Source organism: Ostrinia nubilalis, chromosome 12 (assembly GCF_963855985.1).
Source record: "Ostrinia nubilalis chromosome 12, ilOstNubi1.1, whole genome shotgun sequence".
In the NCBI taxonomy this organism is placed as follows: Eukaryota; Metazoa; Arthropoda; class Insecta; order Lepidoptera; family Crambidae; genus Ostrinia; species Ostrinia nubilalis.
The window spans coordinates 3,059,472-3,083,516 of record NC_087099.1 but is presented as its reverse complement, the minus strand read 5'-3'; the positions used below and the strand labels follow the sequence as shown (position 1 = coordinate 3,083,516).

The 24,045-nt window shown below is 40.2% G+C and overlaps 2 protein-coding genes across 3 annotated transcripts; one reads left to right on the top strand and one right to left on the bottom strand.

Moving 5' to 3' along the window:
* The first annotated feature begins 193 nt into the window (after positions 1–193).
* LOC135076792 (uncharacterized) lies at positions 194–10,081 on the top strand. Its single transcript, XM_063971227.1, has 5 exons — positions 194–518; positions 2,954–3,116; positions 4,729–4,931; positions 7,857–8,111; positions 8,644–10,081. Exons 1-5 carry the CDS (start codon positions 461–463, stop codon positions 8,826–8,828), a joined length of 864 nt encoding a protein of 287 aa, XP_063827297.1. The 5' UTR covers positions 194–460; the 3' UTR covers positions 8,829–10,081.
* Positions 9,588–23,313, bottom strand: LOC135076791 (collagen alpha-1(I) chain-like). 2 transcript variants are annotated; one of them, XM_063971225.1, is made up of 24 exons: positions 23,273–23,313; positions 18,892–19,041; positions 18,454–18,489; positions 18,334–18,363; positions 17,952–18,089; positions 17,529–17,689; positions 17,189–17,306; positions 16,985–17,109; positions 16,650–16,856; positions 16,403–16,501; positions 16,019–16,315; positions 15,461–15,928; positions 15,220–15,381; positions 14,927–15,124; positions 14,314–14,458; positions 13,926–14,186; positions 13,577–13,710; positions 13,169–13,438; positions 12,829–13,044; positions 12,382–12,670; positions 11,881–12,288; positions 11,603–11,775; positions 11,293–11,514; positions 9,588–10,995 (listed from the first exon to the last, which is right to left on the bottom strand). In XM_063971225.1, the coding sequence occupies exons 2-24, from the start codon at positions 19,034–19,036 to the stop codon at positions 10,849–10,851; spliced, it is 4,449 nt and encodes a 1,482-aa protein (XP_063827295.1). In that variant the 5' UTR covers positions 19,037–19,041; positions 23,273–23,313; the 3' UTR covers positions 9,588–10,848. The 2 variants fall into 2 exon arrangements, with proteins under 2 accessions (XP_063827295.1, XP_063827296.1); XM_063971226.1 differs by lacking the exons at positions 18,892–19,041; positions 23,273–23,313 and adding an exon at positions 18,736–18,805.
* Positions 23,314–24,045: the final 732 nt, after the last annotated feature.

Below are 24,045 nucleotides of genomic sequence, written 5' to 3'. Positions count from 1 at the left end.
ACTCAGTTTTGATTTAACGCTCTAAATAACTTTATCGCATTGTAATCCATAACAAATGTTAGACTATTGTCATCACATAGCCATTAAAACCATATAATCTAATACTGATAATACAATATTATAGAATCACCGCGAAAATCGGCTCTACATCATCTTTTTTATTTTATTTTCCAATTATAATTTACATTTATTAATTAATATTACAATATTTCTAATTATCGCTTCGCTTTCGATCATTCTACGAAAGTTCAACGTGATGTCATAACATAAACAAAAACAAACAACAGAAATAATCATTAGTACGCAAGCAAGGTGCGCGTACGCCTTAAGATTTTAACCGTGGCCATTCAGGTGCGAACAGTGGTAGCTAGCGCACGGCTGATAAAACAAACCCTGTGTTTTAAAACATTTAATTTAACCCTCGGTTAAACAGTGCGGTGAAGTGTCAGTTAGAATTCGGATGGACAGTGTTAAAACCCGTTCAACCATGAAGGCTGTGGTCTATTTTGTGGCGCTAAGTAAGTTTTTTGAACGGAAATGCATTTTAGTTTAGGAAAACTTAGTTTTTCACAGCTTAAACTTTTTACATGGATTGATGCACTAATGAAGGTTTACAGGCACAATAGATAGTTAACTTTAAATAACTACACATTTAAGATACAAGTTCGCAAAAAGGCTGTAATATAAACATAAAAGGTGATTTAAAAAAAATATTATTGTTATTATTTTACATTATTATAGCAAAGAGTTTTACAAGCGGAAACTTATTAACAACCAGGTCAACTGCTGAGTATGCCCTATAAATTGCCCTATTTATTTATAACTTTTACATGATTACATGACTGTTACTTTCCCCCATCTACCTGTTCCTTATCTTACCCACTAAAAAGGCCTATTAATTGTCAGCAAAAGGTTTAAAAGATAATAAATTAATACAAATAGGTATGCAACTAGACTAAAAGTAGATCGTGACGAAGTATGACAACACAATAGGTAGGTCTACCTACATCGATAAGCTCTATTTTACGGTGCTCATTTTGAGTGTCTAAACATACAACTTAGCTAACTGAGTTTAAGTAGCTACTTGCCAAATTAAACTGAGTAGAAGTTAGACTTAAAGAATTTGAGCGTAATTTTATCAATGAAAAAATTAGAGGATCTTTTTTAGTAAAAATAAAAGCTCTTTGTATTAGCTTTGTGTATAAAATCTAAATGAATATTAACCTGAATGGTATTTATATTGAAACTTAAATAAAACCTGCAGTTGTAACACAAGACTTACCACAATGGTGTTGACACGCATTGTTTGATTTCAACACTGCCTGTGGTTTTGATTACAGTACTTAATTTATAGATATGAGTTGGTGAAGTAGGTAGTGAGCAAGACGTTAATATACACCACTACTTTTGATTCACCGAAAAAAAATGCCCGATTCCATCAATCTTCTATTCCAAGATTTAAGAAGTCTTAGATCCTATCCTATCCTACTGTAGTTTGGTCTCCTACCTGCTTCCCAATAATGTATCTCAAAAGGCGCAATTGTTTTTCTGGTCTGGTAGACCAGCAATCTTTTCTCAACTAGAACTAAATAGTTTCCCACAATTAAGGCAAAATTCTGGCATATGACCTCTTAGCTCTTACTACACTCGTGATATGATTTATCTGCAACCATGTGCAAGACACTATTTATCAAGATCAAGTACCTAACTACTACTCTACTAATCTTAAGAATATCTCTACCTATCTACAGATAGATAAGAGTCAACTGATTCTTCTGACTCAATATATTTATTGAGTTGCATTTATAGAATTTATTTTTACAAGAATTAAGGGTAGCTACTGAACTACTAACCATGCTAACCTATCGCAGGTAAGATCGTAGGTATAGATAGGGTAGCTAGGTTATATGTATGACGAAGCTACAATATACTCTAGCTTGAACTTTAAGGCCCGATTCGACCAAACTTTTATCCGAGAATAACTCCTGGTATAAAATTGACAGTTTCAGTATGGGAAATATGTCAAAATGTCGAATAATTAACGATTTATTCTGAGATTAAATTTACTCTTGTTTGGTCGAATCCACCCTAAATGAGATTTTCTCATTTTAGATAAAAGTTTCTTATCACCTACTCGTATCAATAAGTTAGTAGTAGTAGATTATCTACGCTAGTTATAATCTACGCTAGTTCATAATCGAGTTCTAGGTCAATCAAAGACAATTATACTATGGTACCATATCGCATGCAAATTATGAGACCTTTGAAATGTTCTTGAACACTTCTAGCAAACAGGAAACGATAGGTAGAGCTAGTTTATATGAAAATCGTTCTACCTACCATATCAATAGGTAGATCAAGATATACTTTCTTGATTTATGAATACAAATATATATGTGTTTTAATACGAAAATTGCTATATACAGGTAGGTGTGGTATCTATAAAAGCAATTACTTACCCGTCCTCGAAAAACCTTCGTTGTTGGCGTCATTCATGTATCTTGGGTGAAACTAAGGTTATCTTGTAATTTTACGCAAGTCAGCCCGCATGCAATTTAAATTGTTAAAAAAAAACGTTTTAGAAATACTTCATGGAATTTAACGGCTGTATACTATTTTAAATTACATATGACCGTGGGTAGTCTTTTTATGCATGAAGCATACATACGGTCTATATCTTAGAGCCATTATTATACTACAGAGCTAAGTGGCTGAAAACTATTTATTCAGCCAACTTCAGAAAATTGGATGCGACAAGCGAAATACAGGACAAAACGGCGCATAAAAGGCCTATCTATGTAGAGCATTGGCCCACTGTAGGTTACTAATAATGATGATTCTTGTAAAGAAAGTCGTGAAAAAAAATTTTTTTTTGACTCAAAATGTGCTGTAAACTTAGTGTGAATGCTCTCACACACATAAAAATAAAATATTTAATCATTTATTGTTCCAGTGTTAGGCAGTGCGTGGAGTGACATGGCAGGCGAGTGTGACATGGCGGGCTTCTACATGGAGTTGGGCTGCACCCCGCTGCCGCGGCCTGACAACTCCACCGCGTGCCCTGACGCCTTCCAGTGCCCTGACCTACATCCTGACCCCTCCATGTGCTATTACAGGTAAAGTAACTTAAAATGACGAGTCACGACTATAATTTCTAGTGCCAAACTGGAAAGCCTACTGGTAAATCTACCATTGATCAAATCAAAACTTATAGGACCTTCTGGGGAGTAGAACAATTGGTCCGACTCTAATACATTGATTAATATTAAAGGTCTGGTTCCTCTTTGCTAGGCAACGCACCTGTAACGCCCCTGGGTCTGCGGGTGTCTATGGGCGACGGTAATCACTTACCATCAGGTGATCCGTCTGCTCGTTTGCATCCTGCCACATAAAAAAAAAGGTGCATGCCTTAACCTTTTTGCTTAAAAGTCTAAGAAGCTTTATAATGAAGCTTACAATAAATTATTATGAAGAAGATTTAGCTTATTATGTTAGTTATAGGTTGGTGTACGTACATCCTTGCTACACCTTTAATCAAGTCTTAAGTAACCCAAGCTTAATTTGGTCATGTAGGTAGGTGTAGGTGTTAATACAGTAACAAAGTTTGTTCATTAAAGTGTGAAGGATTAATTAAGTTCTCTCCAAACAACTTTGGAAAGTTAGATTCAATATTGGTTCTCGCGCTTTCGTCTCTACAAAGATTTATGTAACTTTGTTTAGATTTATGAAAACTTTCTACTCAGCCAATAACTCATTAATTACAAAATCCAGACTTGTCGTCTAACTTGTGACCCCGCCCGGCTTAGCACGGTTGATTTCTCTACATTTATAAAAATATGTACGACTGGAGGTCTCTCTGAATAAAATGCATTTTTTTATTTTTTTCAAAGTTACTAAGCATTATTGGCATTATGTGCAAACCACAAACTGTTATGTCTGTTTATAAAATGGAAGTTTATTTACGCAACTCCACCAGACTGACGGTTAGCGATTTCTAGGTATTTTGTTGCCAAATAATAAGGTAATATGTGTCATCTCAAGTACCTGAAGGTCGTGGCATTTGGTCATGGCTGGAGGTCGCCTCTTTTTGTGAACTGTTTGCGTTCCGGTGCAAAAACTCGGACATTTCTCGGAACACGAGGTCAGGGTCAGCATACAGACAGACGACTTTGGGAAAAGGAAGTTTTTGTTATTGAAGATGTTTTTCTACGATTTTTAACGTATGTCTAATAGGTAGGTAGTGTCTTTATATTCTATCTACCTGACAATATTGTAATTCGGACACCTTTTGCAACTGAGTTAAATTATATTGTAACTGTATGTTTTCCAAAAATAAATAAACAGTAGCATTAAACTCATGGAAATGAGATTCTTTTTTCTTTTTTTCAGTGTCACCCGGCCCGCATATAAAATGTATGACGCTATCATTCAAGCTACTCAAAAAACTAAACTATCACGTGGTTTATTCCTGAAGTAACATCGTAATTTCACTACAAAACCGTTATGATACAAAATCTGCTTACAATACAAGGCTGAGTAGGAAGGCTCACAAATTGGATCCTCATTGACCGTTGAACTATTATGGCACCCTCTCCTAATACAAGTATAATTCAGCCTTGCTGGAATGAGGTTATCGGGTAGTAATTTGTGCACTTCAAACTACTATAAGTTCTTATAGCTCTCCCTCTGTTGCGTCACGTTTCACTTAATTTTACCGTCTGATTCCAGGGGCGTTCCCTACGGCGACCGGTCGACCATCCCCCAGGCGCTGATCAATAACCCCTGCTCCCAGGCCTGCCGCTGCACAGTGGCCGGGGAGCCTCGCTTCGAGTGCGCGGCGCTGGACTGCGTGGAAGTCTTCAACGGGGACCTGCAGCAGTGCGTCAGGACATACGAGCTGGAGTCTTGCTGCAGCACCGGCAATGTTTGTGGTAAGACTGACCGAGGTGTGTCCCATGATCTCAAGCCTTGCTGGTGCACCGTGGCCGCGATTCTCGCTTTGAGTGCGCAGGGCTGCACTGCGTTGAGGCGTTCAATAGAGACCTGCAGCAGTGCATCAGCACATACGAGCTGGAGTCTTGCTGCAGCACCGGCAATGTTTGTGGTAAGACTGAGGTGTTCGTCTAGAGAAAGTTTAGTGCACTGGTACTGACTATAACTATAAGGTGTTATTTGGTTGCACCAGATAATGTTCAGTGGGTTGTGAGCAGGTAAATGTTATAGAGTTTACATTGCTACAAAGGAGGCATCTGTAATATGCAAATTAATACATATATTGGGAAGGAGACTTCGAATATAATGTAATCCAGGACATGTAAAGAAGTTGTAACCGTAGAGGTCTTATTTTACTAGGACTTAGGTTTACAGCAACCTTTAAAACTGAGAGTAAAGGGTCTCAAACGCAACATTTTATTACTTACGTAGTAAATGAGAACTAAAGGTTCGGACAAACCAACGCGTGCAGCGATGGCGATGGCGATGGCGACCACTGCGCGTGCAGAAGTTGTTTCACACTGCCGCGACCGCGATGGCGATCACTGCGCGTGCAGGTTGTCACTGTCACCACAACTGTCACGCATATTGTCACTTTCGCTTATTGTCAATCACGCCTATTCGGCAAAATGGAAACTGAATTATATGATTTGTTTGAAGCTTTTGATGCAATTGAGACAGTGGAAACACTTTTTCACTCAAGTTTATTCAGGCGGCCATATATTATAGAATGAGACAGGATTACATGCGGTATAGGTAGTAGGTGAGGTAGTAGGTAGGTATTGGTTACTCATAACCAAGCTATATTTCTGGCTTCGTTTGTAGTCCCTTGAGCCCTAACAATACCTTTTAATTAGATTTAAAGAAAGGTTTGATAGGAAGGAGGACTGAACTAAGGCTTTCTTGGCCTCAGTGGGGGAAATGAAACACAACGCGGAGGGTTGATATCTGGTTTATTACTGTTATGCTATTGCTATATACAAGATTTACATAATGTACACAATTCAATGTGTCCAGTCCAATGTGCCGTCGGTGTAGAGTGCCGACGGTGCACGTTCGTTCAGGGTTCATGGGCCAGTCGGCTAGTCGCGGTCGATGCTGACGTGCTCGTACAGTATCCTTGTGGGCAAGTAAGATTTTAACCAATTCATCTTTTTCCTTGAGGGAAAAAATTTGCCCCCATTACCTTTTAAAATTGTTGTTTTATCTTATCGTTAAATCGCACAAAATTACACAGAACTCAACAAAACATCATTGCAAAACATCTATCAAAATCAATTTTCATTTTCATTTTTGGTGCAACAGTCATCTTGACATTTACTTTTTTTAAGGCAAAGGAATTACATTATGCACCCAAACCACAGAGTACATAATAGTCCAAATATCTTTTTTGTTTTTAATAATAACTCAAAAATACAAAAAGACATCAGTTTTGGTCAACTAGGTATTTCTAGTGGCACTAAATTAATGACTGAGACGTTTGATGACTCTAATTAGGTTTTTATTTATGGCATAGGTAGATACTTAGAATTGCTCTAGGGCCTTTGAGAAAGCTGCAGACATGTACATTCTCAATTATTTTGTTCTGCAGATAATATCCCCATTTTTATTTATGAAGTTGAAGAAGCAGGTTCTCGAAAAAACTAGAATAATTTGTTTATTACATAAAAATAAATTCTGATATTGATACTTTATTCTAAAACCTTTTTTATTATTCAAGTAGGTTAGACTAGTGGTATGTTATGATTAATTATTCATTTTTAATTGTGTAAAAACTTTTTAACAGATCCTCCTTACTATTTATTACATCGATTTTAAAAAACAGAAACGTCACAGTGACAAATGTCGCGATGATCGCTGATCGCTGCGTGCCGTGCAGACGCTGCATAGATCGCCGCGACCAATGACAGGACGCGTTGATGTGAACTCATCGCTACAAATTCATACACGCTGTCTGGTCGCCATCGCCATCGTCATCGTGCACGCCGGCTGCACGCGTTGGTCTGGTCTAACCTTTACAGCTTGACGTTTCAGCTGTGTAGAATTTAGGTTGTAGGTATTTTAGAATCGCGAAAGTTTGAAACCTTTAACAGCTTTTCGTCATTTCATTATATTGTCTTAGAAGATACCTAGACTAATAATCGCTGTTTGATTCCTTTTACGCCAGATGCGGCAGTAACCGTTTTATTGCAGGATACTCCAATGATCTATTGTCTCATTGTGCTCGTTAATGTCATCATAAAAATATATATCAAGCTATTAATCATTGTTTTTCTAATCGAATAACTCGTAGGTGGTTTGACATCATTTTGTAGACATCGGTAGTCCTAGATAGATAAGTGATATAACAAAATCTTAACATCATTTATTATCCTGTACTATACGCCCACAGGGGCTTACAATTAATTAATTAAAACCTGCCTGACACACAGAAGTGTTCCCAATAGATGTAGAGACATGTAAGTAAATTATGTGGGCTAGTTAAATTGATTGTTCCAAGTTGCGAACATAAGAATGAAAATGAATTATGTGAAACGCTACGCTGTCTACACGATCATATTAATCACGACCTTAATACTGGGTGACTCAGAAGCCTTTAGTAAAAGAAATTTCCTGAAATGTCGTATTATGAATCTACACTTAAGATTTGATTCATGGACAGGACCATGTGTTGATAAGTGCCCTGAAAACTGAAAAAGAATTTGTATTTGTCTGTAACTGTTTGCTACGTATTGAAATTTAATCAATTTCAAAAATAAAATAATAGATAGTACGAGCAGGATACACACCACACGAAGTCATCCTTAGGTATCAGAATAAAAAAACAAATCCAAGCTAACTAAACCCTATCTATCATATTCTAGGTAAAGACGCAATAGCCAGTCTGAAGACTTGCGAAGTGGATGGCAAGACGTACATGGAGGGAGAGTCCTTCGAGCCCAAGAACAGTCACAAGACCTGCATCTGCACAGGCGAGTGGAACGGCACCACCGACAATGCTGCCTACTGCCGGGATATCAACTGCGGGATCGAGATCCACTACCAGGAGAAGCTCTTGGATAATTGTGCTCCAGTATTCGTTGGAGACAGGAGAAGGTGCCCCATTGGTTTCACCTGCCGTAAGTTTGAGTTTTGGTCTCTTTAAACTTCGTTTAACTAGTAGGTATATCAGCAAACTTTCTACTCGACAAATATTACGTTTCTGTCAGGGATTCTTGTAAATACCGACCGATTGACTCTCAAAAGAAGCCGACGTGTCTTCGTAGACATTGATATACCTACGAGTAAGATACCCGTAATTGGATAATGACAATTGACAAAGGTCCTTCATTATGAGCTGTCAAGACGTCCTGATTCCTCATAGATTTATTAAAGAAATCGGTGACGTCACTGCTTGCACACATATTATTGAAACTGAACTTATTGATTTCAGAAATAAAATATTTTACATTTAGCTGAAATGCTACAGGGCCGGAATGAAATGTCTTTTTCAGTATCCCTTGTCAATTTTGCGGGCATTTTTGCAATATTTTCTGCAGGCAGGATAGAACGGGTCGTTGTGGTAAATCTTGGCGAAGGCCTTTGTTCTGCTGTGGACGTCATTTGGTTGAAACAACGACGACCTAATATCTTCTCTTTTTTTTCTTTTAGCATCGGCCACCACCCGCGTGGTCCGCGGTCTCAACGTGCGCGGAGTAAACTCGGAGTGCGTGTTCGGCAACCGGACCCTGAGCGTGGGAGACGAGGTCACCGCCGACGCGTGCACGACCTGCGCCTGCGACGTGCCACCCTTCGTCTCCTGCATGATGAAGAACCCTTGTCCTAACTCCACGTAATCTCTTCATTTGTATTTGTATACCTTTGAAACCTTCCGTCAGCTTAAAACGCATGAAAATGAATTAAGTAGGTACTAGGTATAACCCGAACCCGATAGAGCTAACTGCGCACCTCGCTGGAAAGCGACTAGCCCTCTCATTCACCCCGCTCTCCGCCACGTCCGTACCAGAGCGTTGATGTGACGTCACGGCTGCCCGGTGCGCAGTTAACTCGACCGGGTTGTTAGGCAAAGCCTATACTTTGAATTTGGGAAGTTTCTCTTCTAAAGAATATCCTAAGTTACTTGTTGATTTCGTTTTGAATTCGTTGCTGAATGCTAGTCTATAAGTAAAACTGGATTGCGCTCTTATTTAATTTTCGTTTTGGTTAAAAAGTGTGATTGTTGCCAAAGTTGAAAGGTCTTGGCTATTTATTGGGCGTATTTGGAAGCGACATTGTATTTTATTACTTGGAGTAGCTACATTAAATATCACCATGTCGATTAATCGGATAAAGCCGAATCAAAATCGACGTTGAATTAAACACAAAAAACGTCGACAAATAGTTAAATTGTGATACTTTTGACATGAAATTCGTAGTTAAATTGTAGTTTGGTGAGTTATTATGATCTTATTTGTGTTTCAAGTTATTGTCGTTGTAATTTATGTGATTTTATGTGAAATCATTTAGGTAATATTTAATTACGTACTTACTTATTCATAGAGCCTAAAAATTTTACTGTTTTGAACTTAATAGTGTTTTTAAATAAAAATAAAAAATGCTATTACAATACTATCAATTTTATTATAATAATTTCTTAAATCAATATTACTGTATATTTATCATTATAATTTAGGTACTTAATCTTACACATTACGCAGGTAAATTACAATATAAATAAGGAAAGCTATTTTACATTACTTATGTACAGTGCCAACACAGCCTTAATGGACCCTTGTAACTTATGTACTAATTAACACTAAAATGTTGCGACGACTTCTTACAGCTAAGAGTAAATTAAGTAAATTGATTAAAATTAATGCTTTACGATGTGTTAAAAAGTAAGTTTAAGTAACAATATTATTTTCCTTAATTAAACTTTATCACATTACGTAGGAATTATTACTTAAGTTTTTTTTAATTATAAGTCCTTAAATCAACGAGACCTATAGCTACTACGTAATTTTTAAGATAATATTGATATGCATACACATTTGTAACAAATATAGTACTTATTTAAATGTTAATTAAACAATATAAAATCTTAAAAATAGTTTTTTTATTTAGTTAAAATATAAATGCATTTTTATGGCAAATAAGTTTTATGAAGTAAAGGTTAAAGTCGTATTAAATCATTTCGTACATTCATTATCCGAATGTAGACTAATACGTATTATAAAAAAATCTTTGGTAGAGTTAAACTAACGAAATAATAATACGTCATTCATTGGTATTGATTAAAGCAAAAAAATACGTTGATATGGAAAACTTAATAATAACTCTTAAGTAATTAGCACCTTTTGGTAACGGTATTTCACAAATATGGCACCTGTAAAGAATTTAAACGCAGATCTTGATAGAATTCGTTTCGTTTTATTTTCGCCCCTATGTACGACTATAAGGTCTCAAGTTACTAATTGAGTTACTAATTAATTAAGTTACTAATTGAGTAACTCAACATTTATCACGACCACTTTTAACAAACATAATAAAAATGTTTTTTGAAACAGCTGAAAAAACTAGTCGCAGTGATTCACTCATGGGTCTATCTCAGTAATACATGAACAACATCACACTGAAATTAAACAACTGCGAATAGCGATAGATGCTAAGTTACACGATTAGGAAATTAATATCGCAATTATCACCATCTCCGTTCATTGGAACACCCGCATGTTAAGATTATTCTATCACACACAATGTGAGGTAAACTCGAGGTAGATCTATTTGTGTCATTTACTACCTCGACTCTCTGTTGAGTTTTTTAGTGAGATTTATGTGTCGACGTGATAATCCTGTCGTGGGTTATCTTCTTTGGTTCTAGCTGAAGCAAGCAAGGCCTAGCTCTACGCGGAACTCCTGGTTTGCTCTTCCCAGGTCCCTAACTCCCACATCCAGGAGTGGCAGCCGTCCTGACTTGTCCGTGTCGAACTGCACTACTGTCTTCGCCCAGGTGTTTTTCTTGAACTGGTAAAACATCAAAATTAAGTAAGTAAATAGTAGTTTAAATACTTATTATTATTGTGGTAGAACTAAAGACTGGGGATGAAATGCTAAACATAGTCAATTTCAGCAATTTTGGCTATGTTATTAAATAAATGTCAGCAATATTTTTTTGCTTTTACTCGTATATAGCAGTTTTTAAGGATGGGCGATTAAAATGGAAAGAGGCAGTAAACCAACATTTACGATTCGTGTACAGAATAAGAAAACTAAACCCGTAAAATCCCCTTCCCAATAAATTATTTATAAAAGCTGACTTACTTGGCATTCATCCAGTAGCGCCTTGTACCTCAACCTGTTGTTGGCCTTAGGCAAGATCTCGGCATCGTTGTAAGCCAACAACTTGATTCCGTGGCGGTGGTTCCTAGTGGCAGGGTCGTAGAATCCTACGGTGTTGCGGCAGTGGAAAGTCACATTCTGAGTAGCGTGGGCAGACATCAGCTGCAGGTATGTCAGTTGGGAGTGGTCCGCTTTGTATGTGATCTGATAAAGAGATATAGGTTATTATAACACCAAGATACCTAAGTGGCCAACGGTTTGCTGACTCAAGAAGCTACTCGCTTGAACTTACCGTGAACCCTTCTTCCATCTCGCTTAGCCAGACTTCTTTATCTTTGCCCTTGTAAGTGATGTCCTTAGATTGCATGGGTTTCGGATAAATGCAGCTGCTGCCAGTGTCCATATCGCAGTGCACCATGATAGCATCGTTCAGGTCGCCACCATTCGGGTCAATCCAGTATTGCCCTGAAATACGATAAAACCAAAATCTCTTGAGGTATCTATCTCTGCCACGTATAATTTGCGGAGAGCAAAGAAAGATGAAGCTATGGGAGATTTTTTCTTACATACCACTTTCGAATCCTGGATGGTGATACTTGATGTCCGCGCATGTTTTAGCTGGTGCTTCCTTTGATCCATCAGGTTTCAGGAACTTATTGAGGGACACCTTTAGTCGTTCATACGCCTTCATCACGATTTCTTTTCTCTCAGCAGCTGACATGTCTTCACTGAAGAATCGAGGTGGCATCGAGTTAGGGTCGTCCCCTAATGGGTCTGGTCCTTTAACTGAGCCTTGTTGAAGCATAGCGGCAATAGCAGCAGCGTCGTAAGCCAAGCCTTCTCCAGGAGGGCCAGGGGGGCCGGGAGGACCAGCCGGTCCAGGTGGTCCGTGCCGCCCTGCGTCTCCCGGGGCCCCGCGACCGCCGGCAGGGCCGGGTGGTCCTTGAAGTCCAGGATTGCCATCACGACCAGCGGGTCCTATAAAAATGCAACAAAGATTCAATGCACCTGAAATGTGTACTTTGCCCAAGTGACTCTTCTATGAACAAAGATTGCGTTATAATCATTTACCTCTATGTCCTGGTTCGCCATCTTTTCCGGGCGGTCCACCCGGCCCAGGCAACCCTCGTTCACCTTGTCTCCCGGGAGCTCCAACCATACCAGGTAGACCTGGCAAGCCCGCATGTCCTTTAGCACCATTTAATCCCGCTTCACCGCGTTCGCCCTTTGTGCCGTCTAAACCAGGTGCTCCTTGTTTGCCCGCTGGACCTTGGGGCCCATCAACACCAGGAGGACCAGATTCACCACGCGGCCCACGTTCGCCGGCAGGCCCTGTCTGTCCAGTTGGGCCTGGTGGACCCTGTGTAAAGTAATAATAATGATTAAAAATGTATGCGAAATATTTCACTCAAAGTCTTCGTTCTTCACAAGAAGAATAGTAGATCAAACTCACGAAAACAATTTTTGAAATAGAAATATTATTCAGTGTGCTTAGTCTACAAAATTAATGTTAATTACCTGTAGACCAGGTGGTCCCTGGGGTCCAGAAGGACCTGGCTGTCCAATCGGTCCCTTATCTCCTGGTCGTCCCGATATTCCAGGTTGTCCTTGTTTGCCTGGTCGTCCTTCAGGTCCTGGTTCTCCCATTTGTCCGGGTGGGCCTTGTAAGCCTGGTGGCCCAACGGGTCCTGGAGCTCCATCTGCACCGGGTTTCCCAGGTATTCCACTTTCGCCCTAAAATTGTAATATACTTAGCATAAAATGTACGAATCGGTGTGAGTAAGCGATTATCACTTGAATCATCAGGTAACCAAAGTATGTGTATGATTAATACAATTTTAAATTTTACTTAGTTTACCTGTGACCCACGAAGCCCTGGTGATCCTGGAGGTCCTAACATTCCTGGAAGCCCAGCCGGTCCTCTCTCTCCTGCAGGACCCGGAGGTCCAGTTAATCCTTGGGGTCCCGATTCGCCTTCGCTACCTCTTTCGCCTTTAGGCCCCTCAGGACCTGCAGGTCCTGTTAATCCTTGAGGTCCCGAAGGGCCTGGTCTTCCAGAATCTCCAGTTGCTCCCTTAGCGCCGGGTATGCCTGGTGTTCCCGCAGGGCCAGTGCTGCCTTGAGGACCCTGTATCAGAAAAAAGACGCTTTTATATGTTATCACTTTTCATATTACGACTCTGAGTAGCTGTTGCATGTCGTCTCATTAGATATGCATGCATATTGCGTAAGTTTCATTCAAATCAGTTCTAGTATAAAATCTTACTGGAGGTCCTAGATCTCCAGGCCTGCCGGGCAGACCCGCGTGTCCTGCCTCTCCTTTATGACCCTGTTCACCACGAGCTCCCTTCGCGCCGGCTTGCCCTGGGAGCCCACGAAGCCCAGGTTCTCCAGGTACACCTGATTGAAAAAGTTTTATTAGATTTCAATACGTATATTGCAATTTATTAAAAAAAAAACAATATTCTTTACGTTATTAAGCTATTCATTTACCCATCACTGATGCATCGTCTCAACATAATTTTAATTTTCATTGCAAAGAGTGAAAGTGTTTACTGTGTGGCCATTCTAACTTTCTTTTTTAAATGCATTTAGCTTTTATCATTGCGACTTACCTGGGCTACCCGGTGACCCTTGTTGTCCTTTCGCTCCAGAGTATCCGCGGTCACCCTTTAGCCCTGGCATGCCAGTGAGACCCGGAGGTCCCGAGAGTCCAGGAGCGCCTTGCATTCCCGGCTGGCCCCTTTCACCAGGAGAGCCAGGGGCGCCAGATTCACCGGGGACGCCAGCCATACCAGGTTCACCCCGCTCTGCTGGTTCACCCGGAGGACCGGCTGGGCCAGTAGGTCCTTGCGGTCCTTGTTCACCTTGACGACCTGCACATAAAAACGAAGCGTTAATAGAAGCCGTACACATTGATCAAGTGAATAATTTAAGATTGTTTGGCTATGTTCATAAATATTTTAGTTTACATAAAGTTTACTTTAATAAGTAAGAATTTACCTGGTGGCCCATCATTGCCCGGTGGTCCAGCCGATCCTCGTTCGCCCTTCTCTCCCGGTGAGCCAGTCATACCTCGCAATCCCGGCATTCCCATCGCGCCTACTGGACCTGGGTGTCCCTTACTGCCTCTCGGACCTTCTGGGCCCTAAAAAGTCAGATTAAGTATAATCCATATAAAGCACCATAACCAAAAAATAATGGAAAGAGATAGTTGGATGTTAAGATAGATTTTTTTTCCACAACGAGGAAGCTCTTGGCCTGTATCTCACCTGATGGTAAGTGACGATCAGGCCGAAGGTGGAAGCGAGCTTCACCCGGAATCCTCAACCACGGTGGAACTGGCTATCTTACCTCTAACTGCCGGAACACAACAATGCTGTTAACATTGTTGTTTTGGCGACAGACTTAGGTAAGATGGTGGTAGCTAGCCAGGCGGACTAAGAACAAGCCCTACCACCAACCAAACCGAACAGAAAAATCTGCCCCCACTGGGAATCGAACCCGGGACCTCTGCGTCTGAAGCAGGTGGTCTTGCCACTAGACTACAGAGGCGGTTATAGATGAAAGATAGTTTGAGAAAAGATGAAAGATGCAAGATAAATATAAAGCGTACCGGTGGTCCATCAGGGCCTTGGGCTCCTGACTCTCCCTTTTCTCCCGTCGCTCCAGCTTGTCCCGGCAATCCACGCTCTCCTGGGAACCCTCTTTCTCCCCGTGGACCCGAAGGTCCTGGAGGCCCTGCTGGTCCTGCTACACCCATTTCACCTTCTTTACCCGGTGACCCTGGTAATCCAGCTGATCCAGGCATACCCTACAAAAATAGGAGGTAAGTAAGTAGGTCTTAAAATTCAAAAGTAAATTCTAAGAATGGCTTTTATATGTAGATAAAGAAATCATAAGGAATACCGGAAAACCAGTCTGTCCAGCTGGCCCAGGTGGACCTCTCTCGCCAGAAGGACCAGAAGCTCCTTGCGGTCCCTGTATCCCAGGATTTCCATCTCGTCCAGCATCGCCTTTAGGTCCTTGTGGTCCTGCCTGACCGGGTTCGCCATCTTTACCTGGTTCCCCCTACAAAATCATTATTAATATTAAAATTATTCAAAAACAATGTCATACGATTTTTTTTTATTTATAATTTCGAAAATACCTGCAAGCCTCTTTCTCCAGGGCTGCCCATAAGTCCAGGCGGTCCCTGTAATCCTTGGGATCCTTGTTCACCTGGACGACCATCAGCTCCAGGAATTCCCCTCTCTCCTTGCGGACCCGTCTTGCCTGTAATGCCGGGTCTGCCAACAGGTCCTCTGGCACCTTGTATTCCCTGTGGTCCAGGTCTACCAGGATCACCAGAGCTACCTTTTGTTCCAGGTAGACCAACTCCTCCCCGTTCCCCTGGCTGACCTTTTGGACCCATTTGACCATCAGGACCAGGCAAACCTCTTAATCCATTCAAACCTCTCTCTCCTGGAGGGCCTACATTGCCAGCAGGGCCTCTCAAGCCTCGTTTGCCTCTTTTGCCTTCAGGACCGATAATGCCGGGTAATCCCCTAGGACCAGGAGAACCTGATTCACCTCGAGGACCCGAATCTCCTTTGATACCTCTTTCCCCTGGTTGTCCCTGAAATTTTAAATAAATATAATTAGATTGATTGATTTGATCAAAATGTTAGATTTCGTGAACTTAGATTTGATTATTGTTGTTACTTACCGGCATGCCTTTTGATCCAGGGATTCCTGGGTCTCCAGCTACTCCAGGTGTACCACGTGGTCCAGGGAACCCTTGAGGGCCAGTGGCTCCAGGTTGTCCTTGTACACCCTTTTCGCCAGGTATTCCATCACGTCCAGCAATCCCAGGGGGTCCAGCTTCACCCGATTGTCCTGGCCGGCCAGATTCACCACGTAGGCCCTGTAAGCCCTGACTTCCTTTGGGTCCGAAAGCTCCTTGTTCGCCTTTCATTCCCGGAGTTCCAGGGAAGCCAGGAGCACCAGGTTTTCCGATGTTACCCTGAATTTTACAAGCAATACCATAAATTACATAATTTCTATCCAGTACGAAAATAATATTATTACATTAGTAAAGAATTAACATTACCATTGGTCCAGGTGCTCCAATAGCACCGTCAGCTCCACGCATTCCTGGTGGCCCGGGAGGACCTTCTCGGCCACGTTCACCCCTTGGTCCTACAGGACCCTGTTTAAATAAATTACAGATTATTATTATTCAATAAATACTCGCAATTTTAGAGACAGTATTTTTTAAGGATTTTACAATCTTGTGACCATTTTGACTAATTGACTAACTATCTATAGATGAAAAACCAAAAGGTGTTAACACTCACAAGTGGTCCAGCCGGTCCCATTTGACCCGGTAGCCCAGTAGGTCCCTTTTCTCCAGGCAGTCCCTGTTCACCTTTAGCGCCATCCTTGCCGTCAAACCCACGGTGACCCTTAAGACCCTGAATACCGGGAACTCCAGGGGCACCACGGGGCCCCGTCTGTCCTGCTGTTCCGGCTGGCCCGGGTTCTCCATCCTCTCCGGGTGATCCCTGAGCAACAAAAATGTTATATTTGCGATTACACCAGTCATGCGATAAATACTCGTATTTAATCACTTGAAGAAAAAAAAATTGCTTCATTGCTTGAATCCTTGAGAAAGTATAAAAAAAGTAGTTACATCTTTTCCAGGTGGTCCTTGAGGTCCCCTTTCTCCGGGTGTACCTTGCAATCCAGGTAAACCCGGTTCACCGGGTTCTCCTCTCGGACCTTGAAAGCCTTGCGGGCCGGGCGGGCCTTGTGGTCCTGGGATTTTGTACAAAATATATTATTTTATTGTTCTTTACCAAAGTTAATTCAGTTACTATAGTTATAATAGTTTTACCTGGTATTCCTCTAATGCCGGGTTGTCCAACAGAAGCTTGCATGTACGCATATGGGTCGAAGGCAGGCCCTTTATCGCCTCCTGATGCCGCCGCCAGTTGCGCTAGGTACGCGTTCACCTGGTAAAAGACAGATTAGAGATAGAAAATTAAGCTTTAAAGTTTGACTCACCATTATTCATTGCCTAGGAGTCCTACATTATAGTGCTAATTTTTTAAGTTATTCATTTACACATTTAACGATCTCATTTCTAATTGAGATACATTCTGCTTGATAATTCACTGGGTCCTGGCCTGGATTGTTTATTTTTTTAAATATACGAGTGAAATCTTGCAACTCACATCAGGCATTGGTCCGATAGGCCCCGGCATGCCTGGAGACCCAGGGACTCCGTTGACACCTGGTGCTCCTGGAGGTCCTGACGGGCCCTCTTCACCAGGGAGTCCGGCCACGCCTCTTACTGGTACTAAAGGCCTTTCTGGTCTGCTTGAGGGTACTGGATCTGATAAAAGGACATTTTTTATGAAGAAATCAAGTTGTTTCTAGTAGCTAGTCAACAATAGTCGATAAAGCTACTATTGGTCTATTTGTATAAATTGGTAGGCTAATATCAATAATATAAATATTGAAGAAAAGATACGCAAACATAACCATAACAATTATCTTTAACTAATTTGCGACAGCTCTATGATTTAGGAGGATGCGACGCTATTTCTTTTACTCCGTAGCTTTAGCTGTCCGTAGAATTAGTTGTTTATTCTTACTGGTGAGACAAGCGGCAAGCTGAGTGCAGTTGATACGGCCTCCGAAGCACTGGCAGAGGGTGCAGTTGTCTCGCTTCCAGTGCTCGCCCTCGGCCCAGGCGCGCCCGATGTCGATGCAACGCTGCGCTGGTGGTGGAGCTGGTAATATGAATTTTACAAGTTGATTTTCCACTTATTTTTTGCAACTAAAACTGATGTAACAGTATATTTTATAAATTGCTCTGGTAGCTCTATCAAAAGTTCAATTATGTTTCTCTCAGCGATGGAAAATGTAGCCAGAAGATCTCTGGAAAAGTGGGACGCTTTGCCTATGTATGCTCAAAATGCTTTTTTCGGAATGATTTGAAATACAGATTCCAAATTACTATAAAAATCTACTTACTTCGTGTAGAAGGGCGGATTGGGGGAAGGTCTGAAAAACAAAAAGGAAATTATTATCTCAGTAACTACCTACTATCGTTGATATGGATATGGAGTTAATGATTGGTGATATTCAACTTACTTGTCGACATTCTGAAGTCTCGTTCAGCGAGGATAGCTGTAAAATATTAAATCATGTCATTAAAACATCCTCAAAGCAAAATATGATGAAGAAAAGGATCAGTAAAATGCTTTCTCTACAACCATTAGAACCACTAAAATCACCATACATAATGTAGATTATAGTAGATCTTCGCTGGACAGGAGTGGAGCTATGATAACGAGAGGTGGGAATAGTCCAGTTTAATTACACAATAACAACATAATAGGCTGGTACTGAGAAGGTACTAAAGAGTGAAGGTACCGTTGTCGTCTTCGTCGAGAGGCGAGTACTCGTCGTAGCTCTCGAGGTCGGCCTCCTGCGCCTGCGACTCCACGGCATCAAGAACTCCTTGTGCCAGCTATAGAGATGCTAAAGGTAAGCCAGCATGCCCAAGTGTACTAGCAAAGTCGCACGTACCGTTATCGTCTTCGTCGAGAGGCGAGTACTCGTCGTAGCTCTCGAGGTCGGGCTCCTGCGCCTGCGGCTCCACGGCGTCGTGCGCCAGCTCCTTGCACGCCGCCGGCAGCGCCAGCGCCGCCAGCACCAGCCAACTCCACCACATGCTGACTGATAATGGACAAAGGTGAAAAAAAATCAAAACCGCCACATACTAAGACTGGGGGTTGCAACATCTTAGGTACTTTGACTTTAACAAACGTCAAAAATCTGTCAGACTCCATACAAAATCGCCGGTTATCGATAACGATAACTATAAAGTTACGATTAAAGTTAGATCGTTAGGTGGTGCAATTCAGCCTAACTAAATTAGGGTGCAAAAAGTTGATTCACCGCAACAGTCCAGCTTTCGATAACGTAGTGTTCGATGACACCTTAGTTGGGCTATTGTTGCCTACAAAAAACACTGAACTGTTCTGAACGGTGCTAAACTCAAGTAAGTTAAGGTAATATTAAAATTTAAATTGAAGCAATTGGAAATATTCTAAACACAATAATTAACACTAAATTTTTATTAACTTTAAATCATTACTATGTTTTAAACGGTGAATTTAACATAGCTGTGTGATCGCTTTTTGTTTTGTTTTGTTTTACCTTAATTTCAATTCCAAACCACATCCAGATCGACAATTAAGGATGACATGTGGTGTGGCGCGTGCACCGATGCGTAATGAAATGACTATTTCACAAAATGACATGCCTCGCGCACGCGACTGCACTTGCAAGGATGGCTCTACATTTTCACAAGTTTGTTTTCTTAGCTTTATTACTGAACCTTTTAAAACTCTTTTAATGTTGGATATCACATATTAATGACTTTCTTATAATGAATAAAAATATTTTAATGTAGATTTTTCAGAAAATTATAGTCAGGAAGAAATCTATATTTATAAAAGCAAAAGTTCACTGACTGACTGACTCACTCACTCATCACGAAATCTCAGAAGTGAAAGAAAGTGCTAGGAGTCTCAAATTTTTCATGGGGTATCCTTTTAGAACATAGGTGCTCACTGAGACGGGATTTTGAAAAATTCAATCAAGCCGCTAGTAAATAATAATATTACGTCAGTCAAAAGGAGCAAAAACTGTAGGTTCCTAAAGCAATTAACTAAATCTAGTTGACTGTTCTAATTAATCCTGTCGTTACTCCTCTTTTTCTTTCATTAATAGTGACTTGTGCGAGCTCAATATCACGAACGTAACTTTTATCCCAGGCACGGTATACTGTTGTCGCATCCTTACTACACTTTTCTTCAAGTTTATACGAAAAAGAAAAATCATTACCTAACACAAACCATTTGTGTTCAACTGCTTTCTGTACGATTGATTTGATCTAACGACGTAATCCTCTTTGAGCACCCGCCCAAATAGCACCTGGCCTATTCCCCTTAGAGCACCTATCGATATAAAAATTCCACGAAAAGCACCTGCCTATAATTTCGATAGGTGGTCAGAGTGGAATAGGCCAGGTGCTATTCGTGCGGGTGCTATTTGGGTGGGTGCTCAAAGTGGAATACGTCGCTCTAACAAGTCGCTGAAGTTCGTGAAAGCCCTAGAACTTCGCTCTACTAACCTCCCATTTTCGATGTGCTCCGACATCTGTCTGCGTATAGTTGACAGAATCAATTGGTGCTATAATAATTAATTTTAGCAACCGATGCAACGTTGAATGAACCAATTTGCTTATTGGACAATTGCGTCTATGAGGCCGGTGCCCACTTTCGATGGGACGTAGAGCAAAGGAAACAGTAAGCTCATAACAGCTCTTTGGCTCATTGACGGATTTTTTTATGTCTATTCCAGCTTGGGACATAATTTTCACAAAAACGTACCTACTACAGTTATGAACGCATTGAGATCAAAATAGTAGCATGTCAGACCATAGTTGTTACAACAACAAACAACTACAGTAAAAGATAATCCACGAATTAAATAAATAATCCAGTCATGGCAAGGTACATTGTAACGAAATTGATTATTTACAAACATCTAATGGACGTGTATTACTGTTAAAAATGAATTTGAATTTGAATAATTCTCGTAGGTAAGTACTTATTTTTCCTTTTTGTAAAAAAAACTCATAAAAATCATTTATTTTTGCAAATGGGCTTTTAAAAAGCACTTTTACACGTCCCGATATTAACCCTACCACTGCTTCGGGACAATAAATGGGCCAGTGCTGAGAAGATATCTTGATATCTAGCACATTATCTTCAATCCTTTAAGGTTGACTGGGAGCATACCTATAAGGCTATAGCATTAAGTTCGATCTTTGTACCAAGTTCCCTGAACAATAACGCTGAAAACGATTTCAAAGTCATCCCTAAGTTCAGAATAATATACTCAACATCAAATAAATCGCACCTTCCGCGACGCGAACTTTAACGATTTTCTTCTGACACAATCATGGTGCCCCAACAATATTGGTGTTATTTGAAAGCCCAATAAATATCCTTAAAGAAAAACACATTTAATTTCTTTATAAATGATTAACATATACCATAAATGTGACTTGAAAAAATACCTCACTTTGGGCCCACCTATGGGATCAATTAGACCAATTTTTATGGTTATAAAACCAAATAATGATCTCACGTGTCCTCTTTAACAGATTGATAGCGATTAATCCCAACTTAACAGTTTTATAGCCATAAAAATTGGCTTTAGCGTAACTACCTATTTTTTGAAGAAGTTACTCTGGATCCTTCCCTAGACACATTTTTGGGGTAAAAACCTTTCATTTAATGAAATGAAGGTTAGAACTAGGCTTTTAAATGGTGCCAATATTGGTGGGAAGTGGGGATGCATACGTTTGAAAATGCTTGTCGCGGGAGGTGCGATTTATTTGATGTCGAGTGTATTTATCACACACAGCAATTAATTAATAGAGCTTCGAATTTTTTTCAGATGGAAACTGTTTTCCATTCATAAGAAAACACCGTACTTTGCTTTAGAAATGAGCTGTTTGTTCTTGCGTATGCTGTGGTTAAGATTTAGGCAATAATGTCCGTTCGAAATTGGGTTGTTATGAGCCGCTGGAATGCCACTATATATTGATAATTATTATGGAGCTTGGCGACAACGGTTGTCGGGCAATTGTTTGACGAATTTCATTCTGATTGTGCCCGACTTAAAACAGAGCAACAACGAATACCTACAGCAATACACTTTAGGTTATTGTACTCTAGTTAATTGGGGAATTGAAAACGATAAGCAAAACGTTTTCAATTTGTCTTTAAAATTAATTATCGCAATTGTTTTTTGAGCTGGGAGGATTAAAAAGTGCAAAATAAGAAGGATTGTTGGAAGTAATTTTTAATGTAAAAAGTTATTACTGAAGATTTTTTGTTTGAGTAATAATTCGGGGGATCGCTAACTAAATTGTAGCCCAACAGATTTTAGCTTTACATTTTTTAAACTCTATCAAACAAGCATTTACAATTCTAAAACCTAAAACAGACTCAACCTAAATAATTTTTCACGGTAAGTCTATTTTATAAAACCTTTACCACATAGGTAAAAGTCGACCGCAGATTTTTTTTATTCGCATGTTTTCAAATATATTGTCGTGTGAAAGTGATGAAAACATACGGTGTGCATTCGTAGATAAGCGCTCACATTGAGCTTTTCGCACCCCATTTGGCAGGACATTCCACTATCGTTACACTGAGAAACCGATGCTATTCGATTGAAAAAGCTTCCGTAAGCTTTCGAATCGGTGCGGAAAGCGGAAATGGGCGGATGGAATCACAAATAATACTTAGTAGCTTACTAACTTGGAAAAATCTCTGGGGCAATCAATCGCAGATATGTAATTATCTGAATGGGTTGTTTGTTTTTCTGCTAACATCTCTCGTGCACTGTATACTTGTTTATTTTGTTTTATGCTTTAGAGTTAGTCACAAAAATATTAGGTACATAAGTAATCCTATACGAGTAGACAGGTATAATGTTCTTCTTCGTGCAGTTTTTCGTCTAGCCTTCTTTCCTATAGGCACAACACTGACTACAAGCTTCACTTTCCCGGACAGTAACCCAGACACAATAGAAGTTTAATTGTTATGACGGCTATAGCAGTTCACTGTCCAGGAAAGTGTTAAGCATTCTAAGTAATTATAATGATTATTGTCCTAATTAATATTAAAAACGTCCATTTATGTTTTTACAATAGCTTATTTAAGCAAATTACGTGAGAACGATTGTAATTTTATAAGACTTTGACACTTTGATTTTTTTTTATCAAATCACATAATTTTAAATCACAATAAGCTCTTCCTAATTTGTATTTATATTTCACATTATTTTTATAGAAAATGATTCGCCACAAAATAATTGAACTCACCTGCGGTCTATGCGTCGGATAGGGGTTGCGCGGCCCGCCCACGCCGCGACAATGCGCAGCCTCCCGCGCCGGAACCAATAAATATGCGCTCGCGGCGCCCGGGCGCTACGCCGCCCGCCAGGGGCGCCCAACTGGGATCTAGGAGCTCCTAGATAACATCCCAGTCCGGTAAGTAACAATAATCTTTATTATTACAAGGACATCATCAGAGGAAGCATGGCTGATGGTAAGAGTTGAGATGTACTTATTATTGCCGATTTGACACAAAGTTGATTCGCCACATTTTATATAAAATTCCTTTTATTCAAAAGTAATAAAGACGAATTCACACATGGTTTTTTTTCGTAACGTATTAATTTTCTGGCAATCTACGAAGAAATTAGTACGAATGCCAAGATCTCTGCAATTCATTCTGTAAAGATATGAAGCGGTAAATATATACTACTGTAAGCGCTTTTCAGTTTATTTCAGTAGAGTTCTTTAAAAATAAATCGGATCTAGTACTCAGTATTCTACCCTACTCGTCCAAGCAACGACTCTATAAAACACAGCCTCTACGATCTTTGATGCGCAGCATTTGCTACTTACTTAGTGTCTTCATGTGAGAACTCAGTCGGTCTCATCAGCCATATTTTCTTAGCGCTACGTGACTAACCTACCTAAGTACTTCCAAATCCAATTCTGTTTTTTTTCTGTTCAAACAACTTTTTCACTACAAAAATATTTTTTCAGGTGGGATACGAAATACAAGTACTTATAACTATCTAGCGTAG